The sequence below is a fragment of the Psammomys obesus genome, unplaced genomic scaffold (assembly GCF_907164565.1).
Source record: "Psammomys obesus unplaced genomic scaffold, mPsaObe1.curated_primary_1811, whole genome shotgun sequence".
Lineage (NCBI taxonomy): Eukaryota > Metazoa > Chordata > Mammalia > Rodentia > Muridae > Psammomys > Psammomys obesus.
Genome location: NW_026596095.1, coordinates 11,158,855 through 11,176,585, shown reverse-complemented (window position 1 = coordinate 11,176,585; position 17,731 = coordinate 11,158,855). Strand labels below are relative to the sequence as shown.

General features: G+C 40.4%; 1 protein-coding gene, 1 long non-coding RNA gene and 1 other non-coding gene across 3 annotated transcripts in view; 2 read left to right on the top strand and 1 right to left on the bottom strand.

The window, feature by feature from the left end:
* The first annotated feature begins 8,030 nt into the window (after positions 1-8,030).
* On the top strand, positions 8,031-8,921 carry LOC129692016 (uncharacterized). The gene is made up of 3 exons (XR_008722597.1): positions 8,031-8,272; positions 8,520-8,567; positions 8,748-8,921. It is a non-coding gene; the product is annotated as an uncharacterized LOC129692016 (long non-coding RNA).
* Positions 8,318-8,447, top strand: LOC129692092 (small nucleolar RNA SNORA24). Its single transcript, XR_008722621.1, has one exon. It is a non-coding gene; the product is annotated as a small nucleolar RNA SNORA24 (small nucleolar RNA).
* A 621-nt stretch (positions 8,922-9,542) lies between the features above and the next one.
* The window catches only part of Prss12 (serine protease 12), a 42,344-nt gene continuing 34,155 nt past the window's right edge, over positions 9,543-17,731 (bottom strand). Inside the window, exons 10-11 of the mRNA XM_055628067.1 lie at positions 11,971-12,251; positions 9,543-10,522 (exon numbers count right to left, since the gene is read on the bottom strand). Coding sequence (XP_055484042.1) covers positions 10,215-10,522; positions 11,971-12,251 — 589 coding nt within the window. The 3' untranslated portion in view covers positions 9,543-10,214. The remainder of the gene's footprint in view (positions 10,523-11,970; positions 12,252-17,731) is intronic.

Sequence of the window (17,731 nt, the reverse complement as noted above, 5' to 3'; positions counted from 1 at the left end):
ACAAGCTATTAGTAAAACCGCCCAGGACAATTGCCCCTACAATGCCAAATCCTTGCACTGTTTTTAATTAGCAGCACAAAGAAAGCGGTTCTTGTCCTTAAAACAAGATGCTTTTGCATTCTTCCTATGGCCAGTCACAGTTACTTTTTGCCTTCAAACGGGCAGACCCTAAATCAGAAAGCATTCTTCAACACATGGGCATGTTCCTTCATAGATCCAAACACCCGCCGTGGTCTTCCGAGAGATATTGACTGCACACTTGAAAGTGCTTCAATTAAACCAGGGAACCCCGCTGTCACACATAGATAACAATGATTTCCAGTCTGGCTTACAAGCTTTGCCCACGAAACACCAATCAATCCCTTAGTCGCTTCATTGAACATAGGGATAAGATGTTTTGTTAGTTACCTTTTTCCTTGCTGTAAGAAAATGCCTGACAAAATGAACTTAGGGAACAAAGGATTTATTTTGACGCCTGGTACAGTCCCTTGAGGTGGGGAAAAAGCCAGGCAACAAGAGCATGAGGCAGCTGGTGACATTGCACGCAGTCAGGAAGCAGAGAGATGAATGCTGGTGCCCACACATGCCGCACAGAATGGTGCCACCTGCATCAAGGCTAGGCTTTCCCTCCTCAGTCAAAGCAGTCTAGAAGCTCCTTCATATGCATATACAGTTGTCCATAGGGCCATTTGAGAGCCTGTGAAGTTGACAATATTAACTATCATGGTGCCCTGTTCTAAACTGAAAGTCTACAAAGAGCAAGGCATTTACTTAGGCTTCCAATTACACCAGTGCCTAGTGGCTGGAAAATGTCTATTGCCAGCATTCAGGTTATAGGGCTATAAAGAAAGGTAAGGATTCCTGAGAGTGCCACATGACTGCTGCTTAAAGGGATGCCTTGACTTGAGGCTTGAGCTAAGGCAGATCTTGAGCTCTTAATGTTATGCACAGTGTCAAGCTGCTTTGAGAATGCTTAGGGACCTTCTGATATCTGTCCCTATTTGGGGACTGCTTAGTTTAACAAAATCACTTAACGTAACAAGGAACCAGGATGGGGGTTCTTATTCAGTTGCTTTGTTAAGTTCCACACTCTTTAAATAAAATAATTCATAATAAAGTTACCAAAATAAAGTGTAAGGTCGAACAAACATGTCTGCCTTTTCAACGATGCTACTGACCACGTGTTTCTTACAAACCACAAAATTCTGACTGCTTCCTTCTACAAATGAAAAGGGGGCTTGAAAAATGAAGGATAATCTTTCAAGGTTCAAAGGGCCAAAGTTAAGCATATGAACGCATATAATTTTCCATACAGTGATCATCTCTCTGCCATTGCACACAGCAGCAATGAAGGGTATGGGTTATGAAACCAGGCCAACTGCATTTAAGTCCCACTTTTAATCTCAAAGCATCAACCCAACGCCCTGGAGAATAAAGACAATGATTTTGCATCTCTCACACAATTCTTTTTTTCTTTTTTTAAAGAATGTTTATTTATTATCTATAAGTATTCTGCCCAGATGAGGGCATCAAATCTAGATGGTTATGAGCCACCATGTGGTTGCTGGGAATTGAACTCAGGACCTTTAGAAAGAACAGCCAGTGCTCTTAACCTCTGAGCCATCTCTCCAGCCCACAATTCTTCTTTTAAGACTTATCTTATTTGTGTTTACATGTGGGTTTGCACACTTGTGTGCTCAGCAAACCCTGGGGAGGACATTGAATCTTTCTGAGACACTGACAGGCATTTCCAGAATGCCTGGCTTGTTATAAGAGTCTTGGAATTTGAATTCTGGTCCTCATGATTGAACAGCAAGCACGCTCTTACCAGCTGAAACATCTCTCTATTCCTCCTGTGATTCTTATAAGAATTAGATTAGTTTGTAAACACAAGAGTACAGCAAGAATTAGCTACAACCTGGAAGTGGTGGCACACGCCTTTAGTCCTGGCACTCAGGAGGCAGAGGCAGGCACATTGATATGAATTTAAGGCCAGCCTGGTCTACAAAGTGAGTCCAGGACAGCCAGACAAGGCAACACAGAGAAACCCTGTCTCAAAAAAAAAAAAAAAAAAAAAAAAAAAAAAAAATATATATATATATATATATATATATAACATAAATATATGTATATATATTGTATATACATTGTATATGCAAATATATATATATACAATCTACAACTACATGAAGCACAGTAAGTAACCATTATGGACAGGTCCTTTCCAGCCCATGTAATCTGCTTTCTTATATAGGTCTGTCTTGTTCAGTACTTTAAAAGAATTGCATATATTTTTAAATTTACCCATTTTTTGTGAAATTTGAGTCCTGAATTTCAGCGTCTTTCTGGATTCTATCCCTTACTACTTCTGGATTCTATCCCTTACTACTTCTTTACATAAAATATTAGCATGCAGATAAAAGGTTTTAACCTAGAGAAATAAAAAAAAATACATGTAATATTTCCAACACTAGTTCTACCTGGTTTTCTATAAACTTTCTGACACACACACACACAAAACCTACTAAAACTCATGTAATTAAAGTATTCTTATACAGCATCCAACGTCTTTTACCTTAGTAAAAAGGAATATTAAGATTTTCTAGGGACTGGAGTGGTAGTCAGCTGGTAGAATGCTTGCCTAGAAAGTATGAAGCCCTGGGTTCGATCCCCAGGATGACATATACAGCAGGGAGACACATGACTCTTATCCCAGTACTTGAGAGCTAGAGGAGGAGAAACAGAAATTCCAAAGTTCAAGGTCAGTCTCAGTTACTTGGCAAATTCAAGCTATCTTGGGATACAGGAGACCACATCTGATAATTAATGAGTTAATTAATTAATTAATAGGCTTTGTAGGTTTAATTTAAGAAATAAAACAGAAAATCAGTATAATCCTTGGTTTCTGACAAAAAGAAGGAAAAAAATGAAATCTAATTTTCTAACTCAAAACAGTGACCATCTGTTCTAATTATAAATATTGGGTAATAGGAATCAGGGCCAAGCTTGCCATTTCATGTGAAATTATTTCCATTACAAAATTTGAAAAATGCATTCTCTTGGTGAGAGGGTAAACCTTTGGCAGAGATACAGGATAGATTTGGCCAACGTCGAGAACAGTCAATTGTTCTGCAATACAATGTCCTATTTATGCACATTATGTCAGCTTTTTGTCAGTTCTATCACCCTGGCTTCTCTGTTGAAGCACTGCAACATACAAACAGCTCTGGTATGGTAAGATGAATAGGGTGCTCCATCGCCCTCTGGTGGACCAGGCAGAAATATTACTTCATTCATGTAGACTCCACATTACCAATGCATTAAATACTTCAGAGAGTACCAGATAAAACTGCTGTCAACTTAAAGTGTAAGATGGCTATTCTTGGTTATCAATTTGACAGCATCTGAAATTAACTAAAATTCTAGTTAGGCACACCTGTGAAGGTTTTTTTTTTTTCCTTAATTAAATCACTTGAAGTGGAAAGACACACTTCTAATGCAGAGCTTTGAGGTAACATCTTTAATTCAGATCTTTTGAGGTGGGAGGATCCACCTTTAATCTGGAACCACACCTTCTGGGGCAGCTTATATTGAAGATATGAAAGAAGCCTGCTCTGTCTTTGTCTGCTTGCTCTCCTGAGTTCTCACTGGCAAGTCCATTAGAGCAAGTGAAACACTGGAGCTTACTTCTTTAGGAGTCTGGCATATACTGAATATACTGAACAATGGATTCTTGCACCTTCCATTGGTAAACAGCCATTGTTGGACTCGAGGGACCACAACCTGTAACCCATTCTAATACACAATATTTAGGGGTGCTTGCTACTCTTGCAGAGGACCTGAGTTTCTTCCCAATATCCTTTTCAGACAGTTCATAGCCACCTGTAACTCTAGCTCCAGGGGATCTGAAGTTCCCTTCTGACCTCTGCACTCATATACACAGACCCACCTGCAAACGCTCACATACACATAATAAAAAATAAAGTAAAAGGTCATAAAAGAAAGGTCTGTTGTAATTTAGTTTTATTTGTAGAATATGCTCGAAAGTTGTTGCTTTCTAATAAAATCAAGATTTTCAAAAGTCATCATTTTCCAAAACTCACTCATTATTATACAAAACAGATCATGGGAAGGGTTGGCAGAGCCATTAGCATTGCTGGCATTTTGTGTCATTATTCACAATATATTCCATCAATAAATTCATGCACAATAATAAATGAATGTGTTTAATTCAAATTTTCTAGAGGGTTAAACTTATTACTAAATAATAGGATAATTGCACCACCTAGTGGTTGTATAAAACTGACGTTTCATTTCATCAAGTTGTAAGTAAACATCAGTTCATCTCACTGTTCTACATAGGTGTAATCCTTGAGAACAGGGGCTCAAGGGATACAGGGATGGGCTAGTAGAGTAATGTCTCACCTCATGAAGCAGCTGTAATATATATTGTGATGAGCAAAGAAAAGCAGCAGAATTTTACAAGGGACTGTTAAATTTCCAGATGATTTTAATATATTTGATACGAAAGCATTAGGTAGTTTACAAATGTCAGATGACAAACATTCAAAATATAAGATCTTCCATCTAATGTTATATAATAAGGCTACCTTAAAATATTTTGAATACAAGAATGTAGCCAAAAAGGAAAAGCTTCACACATCATCTGAAAATGATAAAGAAAAAGTATGAAGCTTTTGAGATATTAAATATTTAATTGCACACATGTATAGCCTGTCTCACTGATATGTATGCAAAATTATATAAGCAAGGTCATTCTTGGTAGTACAGCTAATTTCTTCTCAGAACTGAGCAATTCTAGTTATTACGGAGACCATAAAAGATTCAACTGATGTTGCTGACACCTTAGCAAACATGGGAGTTGTTTCCTGTTTACTCAGGGACTCCAGGTTCAAATTCTTCTGACACGCTGTCACCTCCAGTTCCATTGACACTACATCTCATTTCACCCCTTCTGACTGCCTTAAATTCCATAAGAAATCAATACAGCGCCTCCCTTGCAGGAAGGAATCCCTCTTCTCACTTACCTTCTTCCTAACTCCACCCCGTAAGCTGCACACTTATACAGCTGAATATGTTGTAGAGAAAATACACAATCAAGCTAGCCTTGAATTTAAATTTGTCCCATTAATTCAAATAAACTCCCTCTGAACCCAAGAATACTATGTTTCTAAGTCTACCGTCATTATCTATTATATTCTGTCCTTTCCCCTCAAATTTCCAAGGCTCCCTTATCCTAACTAGAAGTTGATGGCATTCCTTTCTATTTCCCTGAAAGAAAAAAAAAAAAAAATTCAATTTGATAAGAGTACATTCAAAAGTTTGTATCATTACTTTTAATGGCCAACCACTATCTGCTCCCATTTGTGTTTCTATAGCGTTCTTAGCTGTTACATGAGGCCATTGGTTCTAATGCTGTGGCCCTTTAAAACAATTCCTCGTACTGTAATGCTCCCCAAACCATAAAATTATTTCATTGTTACTTCATAACTGCAACTTTTCTGTTATGAATCAAGCACAATGCAATATCTGACATGCAGCATTTCTGGTATGTGACCCCATGTGGGGTCATGACCCAGAGGTTGAGAACCACTGCCTAAGGCCGTTGTGCACCAGATCCAGCTCCTGTAAGCCCTCCAACATCATCAGTTCCCATCTCCACCATATGCTCCACTTACAAGCCTTCATTCTCATACTCAGTATTCTTGCTCACCTGCTTTTCCAGGTATAACCCCATTGCTCTTCTACTCTATAGCACACATTCTCAGAATTCCCCAAATTACTCTCCCACCATTCTTCCTGCAACTGTTATTTAGAAGACCCCAAATAGCCTGAGTATTACTAACTCCAATGGTCACTTCTCAGCCATCATTTTGCATGGATTGTTCTCTCCTTTGAAGTTTGATTTTCAGAATACAACATTTCACTGGTTTTCCGTGATCTGAGTATAGTCTCAATCTCTTCTTTAAGTCCTATATTTTACTGGGGGGGGGAGGGGGGGGCTGGAGAGATGGCTCAGAACACTCGCTGTTCTTCCAAAGGTCCTGAGTTCAATTCCCAGTCAACCACATGGTGTCTCAAAACCATCTATAGTAAGATCTGGTATGCAAGCAGAATATTGTATAAATAATAAATAAATCTTACAAAAAAAAAAAAACTAATGCAAAGTTAGTTTTAAAATATATATATTATTTGTGGATTTCTATTTATATGTCCTTATTGGTTTTTACAGAACTTCATACATATTTGAACTCCTGTCACATCAGGGAAATAGTAGAATGTTCCCCGTAACAGTTGCACTGCATTAAATCCCCTTCCTCTCAGCTTTCCAGCACTGGCTACTGCTTTCTCTTTTTATAATAGTCACTCAAACTGGCTTTAATTTCCCTGACAATTGATGACACTGAGCATTTTCCCATTTACTTACTAACCTTTGTTTTAATGTTTTCTAAGTAATGTCTATTCATGCAAAGGATTGTCTGCAGAACAAATATTTGCTGGAATCTAGTAAATATTTAACAAACAAGACTTTCCAAGCTGGAAATATATATATATATATATATATATATATATATATATATATATATATAATTACAGACTGAGAACTCTCATCTCCTGTTTTCTTTTGAACACTAGAGTAAAAACAATTTTCCTTGCAGTAGGAGCACAGTGACTGAATGATTAAATTCAGTCTTAATCTCAGTAGTGTTCTTTCATATGAAAACAAGCTTCAAGCTATTTTCTGAGTATGGCTCTCCCACGGAAATAAGCCTTCATTAAAGAGATGGCTAACTGTACACTAATTATGGTTTTCTAGTGTTAACTAGTTTCCCCCACTGAAACCAAAAAGGAGAAAGAAGCATGCACCGTGGAAGGGATACAGCCGAAGAATGAATATTCCACAGTCCGTTCAACTGCAGAATGTTAGTAAGGCCCAGGAAATTCGTTCAGTGCAAGGGCTTTCCCTTTCATTTTACCCTTGGTAAATGAAATTAAAAAAAAAAAAAAACAAAACAAAACAAAACTTTCACTACAAGTAATTTCCAATTCTTCTACTTCCATATCCTCTCAAATGTATTCTACTCAAAGGCTTGGCCCGATAGTGATGAAATTCACTGGATTTAAACTCAAATCTCCACTGATTAGAAAAGTCCTCTGTCTCAAACTCATAGCAAACTAGAGACGGCCCACGGTTAAAGTGGCATCTGTCTTAAGAGCGATAAGACGACCGTAAAGGCATGACGGCTCTGTGTTAAACTTCACTTCTGACTTACAGAAAAGTTGCCACCTGTCTCCCATGACAGCAACCGCCGCCTCAGCGGTCCATCACTAAAGGCTTCCCGGGGCCCTCTGTTCTGCCTCAGACCGAAAGAAAGGGGGTGACAAGGCTGCGGTGGCTTAAGGGGCATCTGTCTAAGGCTAATCCCTTCCTAGCCCAGGCCAAAGCGCTAGCACTGGCCGCAGCCGGGAGGTGGGACGCGCATTCCTGCTTCCGGAAAGGAAGACCGAGGCTCGCGCTGCCCACAGCGTCACGTTCTTTGGGTTCGAGAAACCCGTCGGTGCTCTGTGTCGCGCCAAGAATACGTAAGAGAACAGACCAAAGGGACAAGCTGAGGGGCGCAAGCGGAAACGGCGGCTCCGGCGAGGGCAGAGGCGCCGCGGACAGGCGAGCGGACGAAGAGCCGGCGCCGTCGGAAGTGACGTGTCAGGAAGCGGTCGGACTCGGTGTCCCGCTTCATACCCGGTGAAGCGCGCAGCCAGGCGCAAAACCGTGCACCGCAGTGGCCGCCTAACGAGACTTGCGACCACGCGAGAATTGGGGTTTGAGACTTGGCTTTTCTCCACCCACCGCTCCGCCCCGCCCATGCCTGTGACGCACGCGTCGAATCCCGGCCGCCTACGCCAATCAAAGCGGCTGGGCGCGAGAGAGGTCGGAAAAAAGGACCTGTAGGCCACGCCCCTCGCGCGCGGCCTCTCGGGAAAGCCTCACCCGGCTATAAAAGCGCTCGCGCGGCGCGCGGAAGCCTCTTCCGCTGCAAGCTGGCTGCTTGGTGGTTGTTATCTCGCCGAGTTGGTTTTGGGGTTTTGTGAGTTGCCAAGATGCGGGAGCCGCGAGGCCATTGCGGTGCGGGCCACTGGCTGTTAGCACCGCGGAAGTGCGCTGAAGGCTAAGCGCGCTGGACACGGCTCTTTGAAACCAGTGCGCTGTTACGCGGGGCCACGCCGAGGCCCGCCACCCTTCGGTCGGATGGTGAGTGACACTGGCGAGTTTTAACTTGAGTTCTGGGTTGTGAAACTCCATGTGTCTTTGGGACCTGCCAGCTGTGGCAGTCTCCCTTCCTAGCCATGGAAGAGCATGTTCTTGTTATTGGCAAAGCTGTCACCATTTCATTGGTACCAGATTCTGACTTGAGCAAGTAACATTCCAAGCTGATTAGACTGTGTGACGCCGGGATGTTGGATGTACGTTTTTTTAAACTAGTTTTAAATGTTCGTAGGTAACGCCTGAACTCATTGCTGCTGATGGCTGAGGGAGACTTGATAAGGTAAGACGGTTCCGGGTAGTGAATGGGCCTTTAAGGTGCAGTTTGCACATGTACTAACTTGTGAGTTATGCAGATGATAAAACCAGCCAATTTTTATAGGAATCCGCTAAACTGATACGGGATATTGGGACTAGAAGAGTGCACGGATATTCTGTAATGCTGTTTTTACTCCTCTTGCAGGTACTGTTAGAAGTAATAGTGGCTGAGATCATCCGGACGCCTTACAGGGAATCTTCACCTTTAAATCTTGAAAATGACTGTTGTGAATAGTAGTACGACAGATACCAATACAGCCCTGAGCTTTAGTTCCTGTAAGGAGGGGTTTTTTTTTAACTCCAAATAAAAATTGATGTGGAATAAGACAGTGTCCTGTTTACTTCTTGGAGGTTGTGTGAGTTTTGAAACAGACGTTTGCACAGGAAATAACTGTTAACCAGAATACCAGAGGAGGGGATAGCTTTGATTGCTACAGAAATGCACTGGACACATTTTTATTAATTAATGTGGTAGTTAATTGCTTTTACATGTGATTACACAGGCAACCAGTGTATAGTTATCTTTACAGAAAGATAGGTAGTGCATGTTGCTCTCCAAGCCCTTAAGTAAGCACATGCCATTAAAGTTTTACCTCCCAAAGTGAAGTTTCAAGTGCCAATTAAGGGCTGTGGGTTTCCGGGTTGGTTTTTTGTTGTTTCTTTTCCTCCGTTTAATCACTGTAGCACTCTTGTCCCTCCCTGTTACCCCTCACCTCAGAAGGAGAGGTCCTACAGGTACCTAAGGATTGTTTACAGTCCTATTAAAGTCAGTGCAATCTTGTTACTGAGGTTTTGGGGTTTGAGATGGGTACAATACTCAATGTTCATTCTTGAACATTAACTCATCTCAAGGAAGATTGGGACCATGAGAGATTTATCAGCACAGGGATTCTTGCATAACATGGAATCCAGATTCTCAGCCATCCTAACCCTAATTTCCATTTGAGAATGGCTTTTCTAAAATGGCTTCTGAAGTTGTCAGTAGGTTGTATGGTCACTGGGTGCTTGCTTGCCGCTTCATGGTATTGCACTATCCATAAGTTGTGTCAGCTTACTCTTGGGAAATCTGTAGGCATAGTCGAAAAATCCCAGTAGATGGCACTCTTGAGTCAAAGCAGTATAACAGTACCAGCAGTTTGAGAGCTGCCTGCGGAGTTACAGGGAAATAAAATTTTTGACTAGCCAAAACCTGTCCTAAGCCCTTGTTTAATACTAAGGCACTTCAAAGTAAATTGTGATGTAAGTATCTTGACTTTACTCCAGCTTACAGTTTTGTTCCTTACTGGCCCTTGATTTCATTTAACAAATGTTATGGAGATAATGAATTTGAGAAAGTGATGTGCCAGTCTTCGTGTGGATTTTAAGTAGGTCAAATGTGAGAACCTAATCATAAAGTTCCTAGTTCAAATAAACTCAGTGATTGTAAAAAGATTTGGGGGGAAACTCAAGAGGGCGAATGAAATTTCACTGAAGTACCTGTACCCCAAGACTGCTGGATTCTCTCAAAGGCAGAAAGTAGAAATGGAGGAGTTGTCATCCATGGCTTGGTGCCAGGTACGGAGATTGAATACTTCCCATCAGTTTCTTTACTGTTTCTTATGCCTCCCATAAATTACAGTCTGGTAACACTTTTTATCCAAGGGACAAAGGCAGGGACTCGGGTATAAACACCAGGAGTATCTTTGATTCCGCAGCCATAACCCCAGGAGGTCACCCCATACACAACCCAGGTCTCATCAGGCCTTTCACACATAAGTGGTCCTCCACTGTCTCCCTGGCAGCTGTCCACACGGTTATCTTCTTGGAGATTTCCAGCACAGAGCATTCTCCCCGTGAACAGTCCCTTGTAACGCTCTTTACAAAGCCTCTTGGGTAGCAAGGGCACAGCTGCTTGTTGCAGAGTTCTTGAGTAGGCACGACCTGCTCAGACCAAAGAAAGCTAAGTTAGTCGATGAGATTTCATCTCATTACATTGTAACAGGTTGGTGAACATTTAGTAATCTTAAGATATTGCAGCATTGGCGGGTTTCAAGATGGTGAGTACTTTTAAATACATAAGATGGTAGGTGTTTAACAGGGATGTGGTATTAAGGATGGTTCAAAAGTAAAAGTGCAGACTTCAAGTGGCATTCAGATAGTCTGCTTCCTGGTAGTGAAAAGGCTTAAATGTACAACTGGTATGTCCTGCATATTCTTAGTCTAGTAAGTGGCAATAATTAGACCACCCTAGACATCCTGGTCATTCGATGTATCCAAAAGAAAGCGAAATCTGTCATGAAGCAATCACAGTTCTAAAACAGCCTTTCCAGAGTGTTTTGTTGCTGCTGTGAAGTAGCAGGTATTCTGGTTAACCCAGTTGTTTCCTGTTGCATAATGAGATTTGTTGGTACATACAAAGCACATTTCCAACACTTACTACAACGTATGCTTGTTTGACACTCGAGCGTGATTATACATGAACTTTTTGATGGAAAGCTGCCAATCTAAGATTACTCATTTAATAGTTACTTTTTAACTGAGACCTTGGTCTTAAGTTTTAAGGCTTGTCCATCAGTACAGGCTACTTGATGTGCACTAGTGTGTCTCCACAGCTTCAAGCAACCACATTCGCCTAAGAACCCATGGTGAATAGTACCGTTGCTTACAGGGTGCAAGTAGAAAAGGACTGGGTGAGGAAGAAATCTAAATGTTTTTCTTCAACCTCAGCCTCTCTCCACCTAAGACATTTTGCTGTTTTCTGGCCAAAAGTCAACTTGTTGAGGATTCCCTAGCAAAAAGAACAAACACCAATGTCCTTTACTGAGCCAACTTCTTCAGAATCATCTGGAAGAGCTTTCTAAATGTCACAGGATTCCAGATTGATTTCTTGGGTGGAGTCCTTTAAATCTCTTCCCTGTCCTCAGTGGTCTGAGTGACTAAAAGTAAAGCACCTTCTGTCCCACTGGCAATTGAATTCTACAAGCTTGTGCTAAAATTTGGAGTTAGAACCACCACTCCTCAGGATGTGAATCAAGGCTGTGTGTATACATTTCACACCTGGCAGACTTTAAGCCTCTAAGCTTGAGTTCCCCTAAGGCAGTGGTTCTCAACTTCCTAATGCTTCGAACCTCTAATGCTGTTCCTTATGTTGTGGTGACCCCCAACCATAAGATTATTTTTGTTGCTGTTTCATAACTGTAATTTTGCTACTGTTATGAATCGTAATATCTGTTTTCCGATAGACTTAAGTGATCCTTGTGAAGGGGTCACAACCCACAGGTTGAGAACCACTGATCTCAGGTCTTTATCATTGTACATCCTAATATATGTGGACTCCAGACAGAAAGCTGTCCAGTTTTCCTAGTTTGTTTCTTTAATTTTTATATTACCTGTGTCTCCCCATCCTGTTATGTGACAATTGGAGGCTGTTTTCTGTGGCCTCTCTCTCCATAGAGGTAGACAGGCTGGCAAAACGTGGCTGTTTAGTCTGGCACATTGTTCCCCTGCTCCTTGTAATCTAACCAGGGCAATGTCGTAATCACTGCTGTCTGGCCGATAGTTCCTGTGAATCACAATCTGTTGAACCCCTACTTCTTCTTCATACTCCTCTGGTACCAAAGTATGATAATCCCCAACTCGAACTGCGTAACTCCTCGAGTTGTTACCATACCTGAAAGGAGAGCCAACTGTGAAAAATTGATGATTGACAGGCAGTAATGTTAAACTATAACAAATCTTGTTCCAAATCACGTCCTTTTGCAAATTTAGCTATCTTCCCATTTCTCTTCCCCAATGCTCACTGTCTCCTCCTCGAAGCCCACTATTCTCACTTCTTACTTTGACTTCACTCTAAGTCTAGACTACTATTTTCTGAGAAGTAGCGAATGTGGGAGTGAGTAGAAAATAAGGACAAAGCATCAAAATGTCAATCCCTTACCAAACAGAAACACACAGTGTAACACAGAATTACTGTCCCGATTTGCCTTGTTGATTTTGCTTCCTGGAGACAAACATGGCTAACCCACCTCTGTGTCCCTGAGCTAGTGTGACCTACCTTATCCCTCGAAAGAAGCCTTGGTGCCCATTATGAGTCAAATGCAACCAAATTGTGTTGGCATTCTCTCACAATTTTTTTTTTAACTTACTTTAATGTCACCTCCATGAAGCCTACTTTGCCACCTTCATATTTATATTGCAGCCCACCTTTCTTGGCAAACCTCCTATTCTCAGTATGCTTAATCTATTGTGCTTTATTTTCCTTTATGCACTGTTCATCAGTCTCAAAGATTATTTAGTTTAATATTTAAACTGCCTTGTGAAATTAACAAATATTCCTGAGGTGACCTAGGTCGCCAAGGGAGACTTCTGGGCCCACCCACCTGATTACATCATCCTCATAGAAGATGACAGCTGCTTGTTCACTGGCCCCAACCTCTATTTACAGCAAGAACCAGGGCTTCTGAAACTTTTACTTGTACATAGCCCCAGGTACTCAGTAATATAAAATCAAACATGGCAGTAAGCCATAAATTTGTTTCAAAACAAGCCTTTGGTGTACATATAAATTTGCACTTAGTAAAGATGAACGCAGGCTTGCATACTAATGGGATGGATATGCTCCTTCACTTTTACAGAAAAAATAAAATCTTAGCTGGTCTCAGAGCATCTTCAACACCTTTCAGAAGTGATTGGCATTTTAAGACAGGATCTCACCCTGAAGCCAATGCTAGCAAGGAATCGGCTACGTGTAGCCTCAGACTTGCACCAGTCCTCCAGCCACACAAAACTGATAGTCCAGGCATGCACCACCATGTTCAAGTTCACAACCGGTTTTTCAAAACTTCTTTTTGCCTCCCAAACACTGCCCCTGGCTTCTAGCAACCATCCACATGTTTCATGCTGCCGTCTAACTGCTGGGGGAAGAGGTGTGAACTTCTTCATGGTAACTTTTTCATGGTAAAAACCCTCCCTTTTTCATTTTTTTTTCCTTAACAAAACATGAAAGGTTCACTGCTCCCAAGACCTGCACTTGAATGTGAGTTGAAAGCATTTATATTCAATAATTTGCTAGTAGAAATCTTCTAGAAGCTAGAATTAACTGACTGCTTTATTAAAATATAACCCTTCCTTCTGTATTGGGAGAGGTTTGAACCTTCTAGTACCTCTGAACATCTTGTATAATTATGCAGCCATCAACTATGGACACGTAAATCCCTGTGGTTCCTGACAACTCTTGATTTTAAACCGGAATCATATATCTTTAAAGTGCCGTCAGCTTTTTGTTTTTTTTTGTTTTTTGTTTTGCCTCATATTCCAAGACTATGTTTTCACAGATTCATTTTAAAACATAAAATATATATTTCACAATAAATGTTTAAAATTTCTAAACTATTATAAAAATGCAAGTAGAAAAATTGTACACCAGAGCTGCTGTTGGTGGCACACACCTTTCATTCCAGCATCAGAAAAGCAGAAACAGGAAAATCTCTGTGAGTCAAAGGCCAGCCTAGGCTACATACAGAGCTAGTTCCAGAACAGCCAGGACTACATAGACCCTATCTCTAAAGAAAAGCAAAGAAAAGAGAAAAGAAAGAAAAAAAAAAAATCACACATCAAAATTAACTGAACCCAAAGTTAATTTATACATCTCAGTGACTTGAATAGCAATTCTGAAGATGTGGAGCTTCAAACTAGACTTTCTGTACACTTTTGGTATTAAATATATCTTTATGTATTTATCTATCATCAAAACTTTTTAAATGGTAACAATTAGAACCACTAGCTTTCGATCCTGTTTTATAACTTGAGTCCATCATTTGCATGCAGCCCTTCCTTGTCCCCTAGATATTTAACCTTTCTTGTTCTTGTTTTTGCATGTTTTACTGAACCCACGTGTACATTTGTTTATATATATATGAATATATTGTTAGTTAGGTTCTGCATATGAGGGAAGGCATGCAGTTTTATTCCTCCTGAGATGTGTGACCTCACTTAGTATTATGTATTCTAAGTCCATTTTCCTGCAAATTTTTATATCATGTTTCATTTTCTATGGGGCTGAACAGTGTATATATTCCAAATTTTCATTAACCCTCTGTGGATGGACAACTAGATTGATTCCAATATTTTGCTATAGTAATAAAGCAACAATAAACATGGGGTGGAAATATCTCTATGCGAAGTATGAAGTTATCTGGTTATATGCCCAGGAGTAGACTAGCTGGAACATACGGCAGTTCTATCTTTAATTTTCTAAGAAATCTTCAGACTGACTTCCACAATGGCTATATTGATTTGCACCCCCACCAACCATGAATAAGGCTTCCTTTCCTTTTGTATCCTCTCTAGCCATTGTTTTCAGACTTGATGATAGCCATTCTGACTGGAGTGAGCTGTTATCTCAACATAGTTTTGCATTTCCCTGAGGCTAGTGGGGTGGTTTGAATAGGAATGGCCCCTTTAGATTGATTGGCCCATAGGAAGTGGCACTATTAGGAGTTGTGGCCTTGCTGAAGTAGGTGTGGCCTTGTTGGAGATAGCTGTGGAGGCAGAAGTTGAGGTCTCCTATGCTCAAGCTAGGCCTAGAATGGCAGTCTCCTTCAGCTGCCCGAAGATCAATATGTAGAATTCTCAGTTCCTTCTCCAGCATCATGTCTGCCTGCATGCTGCCATGCTTCTTGCTATGATGATAATGGACTAAATCTCTGAAACTCTAAGCCAGCCCCAATTAAATACTTTCCTTGATAGGAGTTGCCATGGTCATAGATGGTGTCACTTCACAACAGTAAAACCCTAACTAAGGCAGCAAGGATATTGGGCACTTTTTTTTTTTTTTTTGAAAACTGTTCTGTTAATTTGCCCATTTTGTAGTTAATTTCTGAATTTTTTTGTACGTTTTGGATATTAGCCCACTGTAACTGTCTGAAGTATAGCTGGAAAATATTCTCTCCCATACTGTGGGCTGTTAGCCCTGCTGATCATTTCCTTTATTTGCGTGTAGTCCCATCTTTTGATACTTGGTGTGAGTCCCTGTGCTGTTGCTGTTTTAAAAGTTCTTGTCAGAGGGCAACCTTAACGGTTACTCCTTAGCTCCCTCCCACTTTCTGTTTAACACGATCTCTTATTAGCCTACGGCTTTGCCAGCTAGTGGAATAGTCACCTCCTGGGGTCAGCCTAATGTCCCTCTATCCTTGGGATTACAAGCATGCTTTTTAAGGGCCTGGGGATAGGATGAATTCATGTCCTCATTCATATGAGGCAAGCATTTTATCGTTTTATTAAACTGAGCCATCTTTCCAGCCCAAACTTCAAGTACTCTTAAGGGTAACTATTATGCTTGAGATCAGAGGGACATCTAATAAAGACTGTGACTAATTTTTTGACCAAGTATTTGTCTACTACAGTCATTGCTCCTAGTAGATGTTATCATATACTGCAGAAAGGAAGCTAACCATGCATGGTTCTGGATGTCAAAAACATGTGTGGCTCAGGGCTTCTCCAGAAAATGTAAAGGAAAACTTTTTCATGTATTCTAGTCTTTCTAGCTTAGCCAAATTTATGGTACATTGATAGATATTGTATAAAAAATGTTTCTAAAACAAACATTTTAAATTTTGGCTGGCACATTATTGGGTTGTTTGTTGAAATTTCTTCAACTCCCCACAAACAAAAATTGTATGAAATTCCCACACAGATTTGTGCAAGAGAGGATCTGAGACCAGGCAGCTCAGGAAATCTAATATTAATAATCCCAATTTCTCTGACACTTTGTTATTAAGATGAACAACAAATTACTTGACTTAAAAAGTGAAGAATTGAGTTAGGTTTTAGGGCCATATGTACAGAACATTTGTGTTTGTTCCCTACATAGCATTATCTTTCCAAGAAAACAACGTCTTATCTCAGCCTGCCTATATTATCGGCTACCACTACAATATGCTTTTTCTCTGCTGTCTGAGTTATACTTAGTTATACTTTACTAAATCTGCCTATGTAAATGCTTACCGTTGTGGCCAAAGAAATTACCTTGCTGAGACCTTGCAGTGTTCCTGACATCTCTGAACTGTGTGTGGCTTTAACTTGATTAGTGCTATGGGTCCCAGCAAAGACAATGTTCTTCAGAACTCTATCATATAGGAGGTCACGAGAGAATGCATGTTAAGCATTTGATACACTGATTTTTAAGCATACCTCTCATTACCTCTGGGGCTAGTCTTTCTAATTATAAGTATTTACAGACTTCTCCCTTTGCAGAGCAGCAGTCTCTGCCAATTTGTACATGCTGTGGTATTTCCAGGCAAAAAGTCAAAGAGATAAAATCAGGCAAAATGATATTCTTGAGTATATTAAGTTTGGAGAAGACTTACACAAAAATAAGAGGGTCCTTGTTTCACACACCACACATTCATCCTTCCAGAATTGTGTTGTGATAATATGGGTAGTTAGTAAGACTTAAAAGATTCAGAAATTTTTCTCTCACTTGTATTCCTGTGCCATTGTAGACACAATGTTATTTCATAGTATTTTGTAGTAATGATTTAGAATAAGAGATAGGAAAGACAAGTAGCTTATACCATGAATGACTCAAAAGAAATTTTTCAAAAACGTAATTTACTTAAGCTTCCATTTCAAATTACTAGTAGCATATCCACATCCCCACTATTGTTTTAACATTAGAAGAAAAAAAAAAAAACTGTGGAAGAGGGGTTTGTGATAGTGCACACCTTTAATCCTAGCACTGGGGAGGCAGAGGCAGGACACATCTTTGAGTCTGAAACCAGCTCTTCTACATAGTAAGTCCCAGACAAGACAAAAGAACCAGCAACAAACAGGGGAAATGGTGAAAGAGGAGATAGAAAACCTCTAAATAGTGGCTCATGAGCTGTCAGCGGCCCTTGTCATGCTGGCATACACATGCTTCTTGGACACACCACAAGTGTATGAGAGGCCCATGATGGGTGAGAGTTGAGTTTCTAGAATGCTACCAGTTCTCCAGTGAAGTACCCAGAAAACCCATAAAGATGCAGTATCTGAGATGAATAAGGCTGAATACCTAAAATTTTGGCATTTTGGTTTCATCCTGCCTAGGCCATCTCTTCTGGATTGTTCTGATACAAAACAGTGATGACTTTATAAAGATAAAATAAACCT